At 36.3% G+C, this 11723-nt stretch overlaps 1 protein-coding gene across 1 annotated transcript; it reads left to right on the top strand.

Annotated features, from left to right (window-relative positions):
- The first annotated feature begins 1951 nt into the window (after positions 1-1951).
- Positions 1952-4646, top strand: LOC124912504 (AP2-like ethylene-responsive transcription factor PLT2). Its single transcript, XM_047453140.1, has 9 exons — positions 1952-2126; positions 2238-2649; positions 2761-2843; positions 2968-2976; positions 3082-3170; positions 3280-3353; positions 3557-3607; positions 3740-3816; positions 3913-4646. Exons 1-9 carry the CDS (start codon positions 1985-1987, stop codon positions 4644-4646), a joined length of 1671 nt encoding a protein of 556 aa, XP_047309096.1. The 5' UTR covers positions 1952-1984.
- Positions 4647-11723: the final 7077 nt, after the last annotated feature.

Genomic DNA, 11723 nt, shown 5'->3' with positions numbered 1-11723 from the left:
ACAATATTTTAAATAAAATAATTTATAATGTAAATAGTCTAATATGTTAAATATTTATCTTGCTTCATAATATTTATAATTAATATGCAACAAAAAAACATAGTAAATATAAGATTATATTATATTTTTATTTTTATTATTGACAAACATACAAATATTATCTCACCACATTCCTGGTCTAACTACTAGTGAAACTTGATAAAAAGCAGATTTAATCGAGACAATTTTGATTAAATATAATTGTGGTAAATTGAATTAGCATACCTAGTTTTATTACAAATTATCTATGTTTCCACAATTTTATTAAAATATCATACCTAACTATATTACAAATTTTCTATGTTTCTTCAATTTAATTATTTCTCTCTTATGCACGTTTTTATGGTCTAATCTTAATTTTTTAGTGTCATCTATACTAAATTCTTTAACTTATATTATAGTTGAATTCGAAAACACTCTCACAAATCAATTATTATTTGTTATTGGTTAAAAATTTTGCATTGGTTTATTTTTATTTAACTAGGAGTGGTGTGACTATTTCTACAAGATTATATTGTAGCAGCACCACTAAAATTTAATTAATTGATGTTGTTGCTTTTTAATATATGATAAAAAAAAGGTAACTCAAGGAAGTGCAATTTTATTTTATTAAACTTTGATGACTATGGTAATCTTTTAATTTATTGACAAATTAAGCAAGACCTAAGTCTCTTTTTAAAATTCAAAGAAGAAACAATAACAAAACTGATTAGCTTCTCATATTGAAGATCTGAGTTATAAATTTAAAGTAGAAGCAACATAAGACTGAAGTTTAAAATTTCAAGAGAGAATCAAAACAACAAAAGTCTTTTTATTTGTTTAACTCCTAGAATTGAAGGCTATTCAATTTCAATAAAAAAAAATTGAGACATTAAAGATATTTTTCTAAAGGTTGTGTTGCACCATTTGGATGAAATATAATGTAAAAGACATATGATGATAATTATTTTCAAATAATTTAGTGTTTAATGATAGATGAGTATATTATTTTATATATTTAAAGAATTACAATTTTTATTTAACAAACAAATAGTAGATTTATTATCCTACAACTAGGAAGATCCCCGTGTGATGCACTCGGAGATAAAAATATATTTTTACAACGTTCCGCGTTCATCAAATTTGTTATTGAATTAAAATTTTAAAATGTTATTAGCCTAATTGGTTAAAAAATTGTACTTATGTTAGGTTGCGAGTTCGAAACACTTATATCATTTTTTATTTTATTTTTAACCGTTTTAAATTTATGAGCGAGTCAATCCAGAATCCGACCCAAGTATCCATTTACTCTCACATATATATCCAAATTAACCATAACTCTCGACCGACAATCCGAACACTTTTAAAATGAAGCATCATTATATATGTAAAGATTATGGTTTCAGCAATAAATTAACCCAATTTTTTATTATGAGTTGTCTCATCCCTAAAGAATCCTAAGTAGTGCACTAAACTTTATTTACTTGTCATTGTTCTTAAAAATGCAAGGATTTCTATCATGAATCCAATTATCTCAAATATTGTTATTTTAATGGCTTCCATGATACACCACTCTTGGCAACATCTTAATTGAAAAAATACATATAAACTTTTAAATATATATATATATATATTATATTATTGATAGACAAAAGAGAACTTGGGAAACAGCATTCTTAATTTTGGAGTGATAATAAAAATAATATGAGCCTGATTTATGGACATTTTTATTGGGTATTGGGAATTTGTAGAGGGGAGGATCATTTAGGAACCCTAGAAAGAGATAGTGAGAGATTTAAATAGCCAATCTTGTTTCTCTTCACATTTTTTTTTAACTTTTAATATCTTTCTTCCCCCGTTGTAGCATTTTTGGAGATAGAGAGAGAAGGAGAATTCTTCATCATATATATATATATAAATAGATTCATGCTTGTCCCATTAATTAATTTGAAGGAGATAGATCAACATGAATTCCAACAACTGGCTTCCATTTCCACTCTCTCCATCTAACTCATCTCTCCAACAAAACCTCAATTCTTCACAGCCTCATCATGATTTCTCCCTAGGGTTAGTCAACCAACCTGCTGATAATCCTTTCCAAAATCAAGGTACGCATATATGGCTATTAATATTGAAGTAAACTAATTATATTAGAATGACACCAATACATATTATTTTTTTATAAATGCTATCCTTATTTGGAGTCTTCCTTGATGAAGATTGGAATATGATCCCATCATACGGCGGGGACGAAATACCAAAGGTGGCTGATTTTCTAGGCGTTAACAACAAGTCCGACAATGATCATTCCACAAATTTAGTGATCTACAATGAAATACATGCCAATCCTGATGTGGGTTATCTTTTCCAAAGTAACATCTTGATGCCCGTTCATGAGAGTTCCTTAGGAGCTGCAAATAGAAATGCCACTTACGATCTTCAAGAAAATGCAAGCAATTTGCAGTCATTGACATTGTCCATGGGGAGTGGCAAGGACTCGTCAACAAGCGAGAATGGCGCTAGTACTGATAACACTAGTAGTGCTAATAATGCCATTGTTAGTGATGCTACTCCGAAAAGGACTTTGGATACTTTCGGACAAAGAACATCAATTTATCGAGGAGTTACTAGGTCATTAATATTTTCCCCTTCAAATCTTCTATGAATTTATATTGAAATTATTTTGTAATTAGAAAGCCCCTTATTATTGAATTTGAATTTGTTACGCTGCTTGTTTTTCAGACATAGGTGGACAGGAAGGTACGAAGCTCATCTATGGGATAATAGTTGTAGAAGAGAAGGACAATCGAGGAAAGGTCGTCAAGGTTTGTATATATTATTTTCCAAAGTTTAATTTACTTATAATGAGGATTTTTGCAATGATAACTAATTTGTTTTTTTTTTTTTTTTTGGATTTTGACATAATATTTGATGGCTAATCTTTTGCAGTATATTTGGGTGAGTAAACATTTTATTCTTTATTAGTTAATCAATATAAACTTTATGCTCCTATCATTATATATATATATATGGAATTTAATTTTGTTACTTTTATTTTGGCAGGTGGGTATGACAAAGAGGACAAAGCTGCCAGGTCATATGATCTTGCTGCACTAAAGTACTGGGGGACATCAACAACTACTAATTTCCCGGTATGTTTTTCTTTGTAAATCAGATAAAAAAGTTTACCTAAACTTGCCTGAAATCACTCGAATACTTGTAGAAAACAATTATAATTTGCATATTTCTTTGTGTCATCAGATTAGTAACTATGAGAAGGAAGTCGAGGATATGAAAAACATGACCAGACAAGAATTTGTGGCTTCAATTAGAAGGTAATTAATTAAGGCATATTTGTAATTAGATTAGCTTAAAAAGAATTATATTTGTTCTTTGTCAAAATTTCATCAATCTAAACTCGGTACACATCTATACTCGCGATTGAAATGAGATCGATATACATCCTCTTAATGTTAAGTCCAATCTATCAACAATACATATCTATTGTTTTCTTGATTTGTCAATCAATCAATTTCAGGAAGAGCAGTGGATTCTCAAGAGGAGCTTCGATGTATCGTGGAGTTACAAGGTATTTTAACATTTATTTTGCAGTTTGGTTTGGGAGTTAGATCTAGTTACAATACTAATCAGATTTTTGAAATAAAGTGTTTTCAAATAAATTGATCGAGAATTAACAAATTAATGTATTACAATTTTAAAGGCACCATCAGCATGGAAGATGGCAAGCAAGAATCGGCAGAGTGGCTGGAAACAAAGATCTCTATCTAGGCACTTTCGGTAAATAATTAATAATAAGTTAATCAGCAAATTAACTAACTTTCTATTTAATTGCTTAATTTACTATTAAAAACATCAAATAATTTATGGTGTTAGGTACGGAAGAGGAAGCAGCCGAAGCATATGACATAGCTGCAATAAAATTCCGCGGCCTAAATGCTGTGACAAACTTTGAGATGAACCGATATGATGTGAAGGCAATCCTCGAGAGCAACTCACTTCCCATAGGTGGTGGCGCAGCCAAGCGGTTAAAAGAGGTCCAAGCCATCGAAACTTCACGTAGGCGTGAGGAGATGTTGAGCCAAACAAGTTATAACAACTACACGGGCTCGAGTCCACTTCAAGCCTACCCACTTAACATTCACCCTTCCACCTCCTTTGAACAAGCCCAAACTCTACTAACCCTACAAAACCACCAAGAATTATCCAATCAATATTCATCCTCTCAAGAATCACATTACCAAAATTACCTTCAAACTCAACTCCAACTCCACCAACAATCTCCATATGGATCACCTATTTATAACGGCTACTTCCAAGGCATGCATGGTCTCATGAACGTGGGTCCCACATCTTCGTCGGCAATAATAGATAACACTATTAGTTCTGGTGGGAGTTACATTAATACGACCGGGTATATGGGCCTTACTGAACTTGGGATTGGATCTGGATCTGGGTCTTCTGGAACAAACCCGGGACATGAGCAGGAGTTAGCATTGGTTAAGGTTGACTATGACATGTCTTCTGCTACAAATGGTTATGGTGGTTGGACGGGCGGAGACTCAGTTCAAGGGTCAAATGCGGGTTCTTTTACAATGTGGAATGAATAATGTGATGAGAGTGAGTGAGACCAAATGCATGATAGATGCATGTATGGGTATGTGATAAAATTAGGAGCATGAATTTTGCTTAGCAATTTATATTGCTCTCATGTTTTCTAATTTATCCTTATAAACTCAACAAGATGTTAGAGGTTAATTAATTTATCAGCTTTCTGGATTTATCTTTTTATTGGTTTAAGTTTTTGTGGTTTTACAAGTTAACATAAAGTCTCAATTAGTCTATGAGATTTAATTAACTTCTTCCAATATTGAATACATTTTAAGAAAATACTCTAGTAGTTCAATGAGTCTTTTACAATAGTTCAAACTTTTAATATTTTTTTAGATGTGGAAACTCATCTTTTACTACTTAATTTATAATTTTTAAATAATCTGAATCTACAAATTTTGATTTATGAAAATATTTATTTTGGCTCATTACATCGAAATAAAATAAATAATATATATTGCCAAAAAGAGTTGCTGACGACTGTCGTCGGCAACCATCATACAACCGCGAGCGGCAGTGGACCGCTCATCGTTGCTCAGTCAGGCATAAATGGCAAGGTCCAAACACGGGTTCAGGAGAAAGGTTCAAAGGATGAGTCTAGGTTCGGTCAGGGTTCAATGGTTAGATCGTGGTTCGTGGTCTAGGCTAAAGGTTTGATCTAGGTGTTGAGGCTAAAGGTTTGGTCAACGATCTAGTTGACCCGGCTACCCTAAGAAGAACAAACCGGACACACGAGCGCCCGATCCAACCAACCAGCCTACATGGAATGATCTTTTTCATCATGTGTTTTCTTCCCTGATGAGCCCAACGATCAACAACAAGCTGTATGAAGATCATTTGAAGACTACCCTAACAAAATCCTGCATGAAGATCAACCGAATCTTGAGTCTTTTAAGAGAGAAAGAGTGGAGTATGTGGGAGTTGATGTAGAAGAATTCACGATTGGCGACGAGCTTGCTTCATTGGAAAATTTGGGGTAGTTAGTAAAGCTTAGAAAGCTTTTTTTAAACGATTTAACGTTATTTCATTAAAAATTTCCAAAAACGAAAAAAAACCTACGAGTTTAAAAGATTATTCTAAACAAACCTAGAATGATTTTAAAGTCGTATCATTCTGAATAAAAACAAAAACGGAACTAAACTATCTGATTACAATGTTTTCGTTTCTAATGATTTTAGTAAACGGTAAATTCCAATTCCTGCAGATATTCCAATTCTGCTCCGTACTTGGAACTTTTCTCCACGTTCCCGCAAGTGCGCCACAATCTGAGACTATGTCTCTCCATAATTTTTCAACACTTCTGCGGGTTCTACCATAGACTCTCGCATTACGTTCCTGAAAATGTTGTAAACTACTGCTCCAAAGCCGCACTTGAATATGTTTGTTGCGAATCTGTTTCCTTTGCCTTTGAGTAGTGCTGCTTTTTTGATTTTTTTCCATTCATTCGGAAAACTGATCAGCTCCAGACTTTTAGAAAATATGTCCCAAATTTCCAATGCTATATTGCAGCTCCTAAATAGGTGATCAATGGTTTCTTCACTTCCATTGCATAGAGGACAACTCACGTCCGGGATGCTCATATACTTGATGATACGGTTACGAGTGCTGAGTCTTTCCCAGAAGGCAAGCCATAAGATGAACTAGTGTCGAGAAATGATCTTTGTTAGATAAAATAGATAGTTAATTAGTAAGTAATTAACTATTTAAAGAACTTAACTAAATCCACCGTATGTGCAGGATAAAAGAAATCCGGAAAGACCAAAGAAGCTCGGAAATACAGGAATCGGAAAAACCGAAACCGACAACTTACTCCTTTATATCTACAAATCGGTTTTACCGCTTAACATAGTTGACCGATACTAAAAAATCGGCGCAAACTAGGATCATCTAAATAAACTTTATATTTGGCTATCTTTACAAGAAACGGAACCAGTAGAGGATCGACTCAACAGTGAAAAACAGTTTTACCGCTCAGCTTCATGATCGGTGAACTCATCGATTATGTCTCAGGAAGAGAAATCAGTCTCCCTCCATATAAAGAGAAATCGATTTCTATACTTCGGTAGTATGACCGGTTGACCGATATTAAAAAGACGGCGTAACCGGTGGTTTTTCCGATAAACTACTTGATACAACCTTAAGCTATTAAACAAGACAATCTGTAAAATAATCAGTAGTTTGACCAATCAGATCCAAGAGACAGAACTAACTTAATGCTAAGACAAATTTATATTGAGAGCGGCTGATAGTTTCCATTTTAGTGCAATACAGGACACTTTCGGAAAATACAGAAGAAAGACTTCAAATGTACAGACTGTATTATTGTCATTTTAATACAAGTCTGATAATATCTTTTGGGAAGCAGAAGACTGTCAAAATATTCAGATACCTATTTTGGTATAAGTCTAACAATAGTCTACTTAGGGCAGATATTTGTCACATTACTCTAGATAATCAAATCAGTAGAAGACAAAGATTGTTAGATAAAATTAGACCGGTTCACAGAATTTAATATAAATAAACCTTCCATGCAGGAACAAGGAACCGGACCGGTCAAACAAATGAGCCGGCTAAGAAGACTAGCCGGTCAAGCTACAAAACCGACCAGGAACATTTGGAACATCACCGCACAAAGAAAGGATCGGCCAAAACTTAAAACCGGAAACACCAGACAGCCGATCAGCCACAAGGAAAAGGAATAACCGGAAGTTGTCCGGTTAAACCACTCACACCGGAAGCCATCCGGTTAAGTCGAATGACCGATCAGTACAAGAAGACAATTCGGGTATCTGTTGAGAATGATACCAAAGGAACAGACTGAACACTTCCATATCCATACAAGTCTGAGGAAAGTCTGCAGGCTGCAGAAGACAGTCCTACAGGATCTTTCCACTTCGGGATAAGTCAGAAAGGAGATCTTCCAAGTACAGACAACTGTTTAACAGACAGTCACCACATTGAGTAAAAGACAAACCTAGCAGGTTTGTCTTACACACCGGAAGAACAGACTGCCAAGTTTGTGAGATTGACCGCCAGGTCTGAAAAGATGACCGCAGGGTCTGAATCACTGAATCATTGAATCACTGAACCTCTGCTCAGCCAATCAGATTCAAGGAAGTGAAATATGACCGTTGGCATATTTCACCTATAAAAGGAGCAGTTGAAGAAGAGTAAATGCGGGACACACAATGAGACACAAGCAATATAACGAGCATTTAATTTACATGTGAAAACAGTGTGTTCTATCTCTAGAGAAAGCCTAAGTGCTAAAGTTGAAGTGTGTATTTTACAATTTCGGTGTAAATTGTAAGAGTGTTATCGAGCAGGAAATAAGTCTCGATCGGATTGTAATTGTATTCCTTAGTGAATATCATTCTCGCGGTTTCGAGAGGAAGGGGTGACGTAGGAGCTTTATCTCCGAATATCCATAAAATCTGTCTTGTTACTTACTTTCTGCAGGTTCCATTTTCTAACTGACCGACACCGCTCTAACCTATTTAACTCTATTCAAACCGGACCACCATATTACAAAAACCGACCCATCAATCTTCAAACATTCATCATCCGAAACCGGTTCTGCCTATCACATAAGTGTGCTGCTTCAACCTGAAACAAACCTCTTCCGCGCTTGAACCTCCAGCCGCGACCTAGATCCTAACAATTGGTATCAGAGCAGTTAGTTTCAATACTCAAGCAAGCATGTCTTTCGATAGGCCTCCAATGCTAGAAGGTGATGACTTTGCCAACTGGAAGGCACGCATGCACCTACACTTAATTACCTTGGATGATGAGATGGAGTCCATTCTGGCCGAAGGACCGATAATCATTGATAAGGACAGAAAGGAATGGACAGCTGAAGACATGAGAAGAAATAACCTGGATAACCATGCTAGAAACCGGATCTCCAACAGTGTGGACAGAAACACATACTACAAGATCAGAGACTACAAGACCGCAAAGGAGACATGGGACACGGTTATTCAGATCTTTGAGGGAAATGAAAGAACAAAGGAAAACAAGATAATGGTAGCTACTCAAAAGTTTGAAAGCATCAAGATGAAACCGGGAGAAACGATGAAAGAGTACAGTGACCGGTTCACTGGTGTGTTAGATGAGCTAGCAACTCTTGGTAAGAGGTATGACAACAAGGAGGTTATCATGAAAGCACTAAGATCTCTTCCAAGTGCATGGAACATAAAGACAATGGTGATGAGGGAATCAAACTGCCTAAACAAGATGAAGCTGCATGATGTATTCGAAGATCTTAAGGCATATGAGTTTGAAATGAGATCTAGAACTGAAGAAGAAGTCTCGGCCTCAACATCAACCAGAGCACTGATTACATCCACAGAACCGGTTGCTCCTGCACCTGCACCGATCAGAACCGCCGAACAGTTCACTGAGGATGCCATGGCTATGCTTGCACAGAAGTTTGGGAGGTTCATGAAAAGAAGCCAACCGACAAACTACAACTATGGCGATAAATCGAATGTAAGGTGTTATAACTGTAACTGTTTGGGACATTTTAAGTGGGAATGCAGAAAACCGAGGAGGGATAACCGGAAACCGGATAACCAATATAACCGAAACAACTATCAACAAACCGGTGAAGGAAGCGAGGTTCAGAAAGCACTGATAGCCGATGATGGAGGAAGTCTATGGGCTCACAATGACAGTGATGAAGAACTCACATGTCTCATGGCAAACGAGGAACAGGTATTTGACTCTCCTTGTGAAGAATTTACTAAAGATGAGCTATATAATGCATTGAATGACATGGTAGAAGAGTATAAGAACCTACTAGCCATGTTACCTAAGCAACTCAACATTAGAACCGATCCTATAGTACCCATTCCGACAGAACCAGAAGTACCCGTTATAACCGAACCGGAAATCATAAAACCTGAGGAAACATCTACCTTAGAAACCGAGTCAGAACCTGAACCACCACTTAGTACCGAACAGTCTAGTGAATCAGCTAGAGAACTAACCAAAGAAGAAAATGCTCGACTCCAATATAAGATTGCTGCATATAAGAGATCTAGTGATATGGTAAAGAAAATGTGTAGTCATTACAGACATCCCTTTTGCATGTTCGGCTTAGGATACACAAAGGATAGCTCCAAAGACCAAAAACCCGTAGAGAAAGTAAGGTTTACAAGGAGTAACCTCCCTCTTATAAGATTCATCAAAAGCTCCTTGACCGCTGAAGAAGAGTTGACCGCATACTATACGGAAGAAAAACTAAAATACAACTATGTTGGTCCAACCGACTCTGAGAAGTGGCTTGACCCTAAGAAAAGAAAAGCCGACCTTCTCAAAAATAGGAAAGCCAATCCTCAACCGCATAGGTCAAACCAAAGATCACCCTCATTTAAGACTTTCGTAGAAAAACCGAGATACCCAAAACCGAGTGCCAAAAGGACGGTTAAAACCTTAGCAAAGAAGGCCGTCCGGTTTGTCAAGGTTTGGATACCCAAGGGACTAATCGCATGTGGACCCAAGTGAATGTGGGTACCAAATAGTTGTAAATATGTACATTTTGCAGGATATGATGAAACGGCTAGGAAATTCTGAATGGTACTTGGATAGCGGTTGCTCCAGGCATATGACTGGGAACAACAACCTGCTAACCGACATCAGAATAGAAACTGGTGCTCTAATCACCTTCGGTGACAACTCAAAAGGTAGAACTGTGGGCAAGGGTAAGATTGTCCATGGTAACTTAACTATTGATAACGTACTTTTAGTTGAAAACCTGCGTTTTAACTTGCTAAGCATTAGTCAGATGTGTGATGTTGGATACACAGTAGAATTTCTTAAACATGCATGCTTAGTTAAGAATTCTCAAGGTATTATACTGCTAACCGGAAATAGGTTAGGTAATATTTACAAGGTAGACTAGAAAACTAAGGTAGAACACCCTATATGCATGATAGCTAAGACTGATCAAACCTGGCTGTGGCATAAGAGACTAAACCATCTAAACATGAAAACCTTAAACTACATTCGCGGTAAAAAGCTAGTTGAAGGTATTCCTGACATAGTATTTAACAAGGATAAGGTTTGCTCAGCATGTCAAATGGGTAAACAGACTAAGTCAACCTTTAAGAGTAAAGGAAATATCCAATCTAGCCGATGCTTATATCTCCTTCACATGGATTTATTTGGACTGATTCAGGTCGTTAGCCTAGGAGGTATGCTTTACACCATGGTAGTTATTGATGATTACTCTAGGTTTACATGGGTAATATTTTTACCATCTAAACGTGAAAGCGCATCAAACCTGATCACACTTTTTAAACGTTTGCAAAATGAAAAATCAACTCGCATTAATAGCATTAGAAGTGATCGAGGTACCGAATTTACCAATAGCACTTTAACCGCATTTCTTGATGAATCTGGCATTAGACACGAGTTGTCTAGTGCTAGGACTCCTCAACAAAATGGCCTGGCCGAGAGAAGAAACCGGACTCTCAAGGAAGCCGCACGGTCCATGATAGCCGATTCGGGCATTGCTCAGAAATTTTGGGCTGAGGCTATCAACACTGCAGGTTATACACAAAACCGGTCTTTAATTAACAAGTTTCATAACAAAACACCGTATGAAGTTTATTTTAACAGGGTTCCTATTCTTAAATACCTCAAGATTTTCGGTTGTAAATGCTACATTCATATAAATGGTAAAACATATCTCTCTGCTTTTGATGCAAAAATCGACACTGAGATCATGTTAGGTTACTCAGCAGTGAGTAAGGCATATAGAGTGTACAACAATAGAACTTTAACCATGGAGGAATCACTTCACGTGGTTTTTGATGAATCGGTTGAAAGTAATACTGCATCATGCTTTGATCTACACAACAGATTGGAAAACAACAATATCCATTCTGATAGTGAAGATGAAACTCCGGTTTTCAGGCGGTTTGTCCATGACCAAATGGGTAATATTGAAACCCATCCTGATCAAGCTGTTCCACAACAGGAAGCTGACACTTCGGTCCAATCCGAGGAAGTCGGTCGGTCTGACAATCCTGTTCAGCCTACCGACATGTCTAGCTTTGATCAAGTGAACG

This window comes from Impatiens glandulifera, chromosome 8 (assembly GCF_907164915.1).
Source record: "Impatiens glandulifera chromosome 8, dImpGla2.1, whole genome shotgun sequence".
In the NCBI taxonomy this organism is placed as follows: Eukaryota; Viridiplantae; Streptophyta; class Magnoliopsida; order Ericales; family Balsaminaceae; genus Impatiens; species Impatiens glandulifera.
Note: the sequence above shows the minus strand (reverse complement) of the source record. Positions and strands in the feature narration are given on the sequence as shown.

Bases quoted from the DNA above. Each gene is read 5' to 3' on its own strand.
- LOC124912504 (XM_047453140.1), top strand. From the start codon at position 1,985: ATGAATTCCAACAACTGGCTTCCATTTCCACTCTCTCCATCTAACTCA. The intron at 2,127-2,237 runs GTACGCATATAT...TCCTTGATGAAG, and splicing joins TAATCCTTTCCAAAATCAAG to ATTGGAATATGATCCCATCA. The intron at 3,171-3,279 runs GTATGTTTTTCT...TTGTGTCATCAG, and splicing joins CAACAACTACTAATTTCCCG to ATTAGTAACTATGAGAAGGA.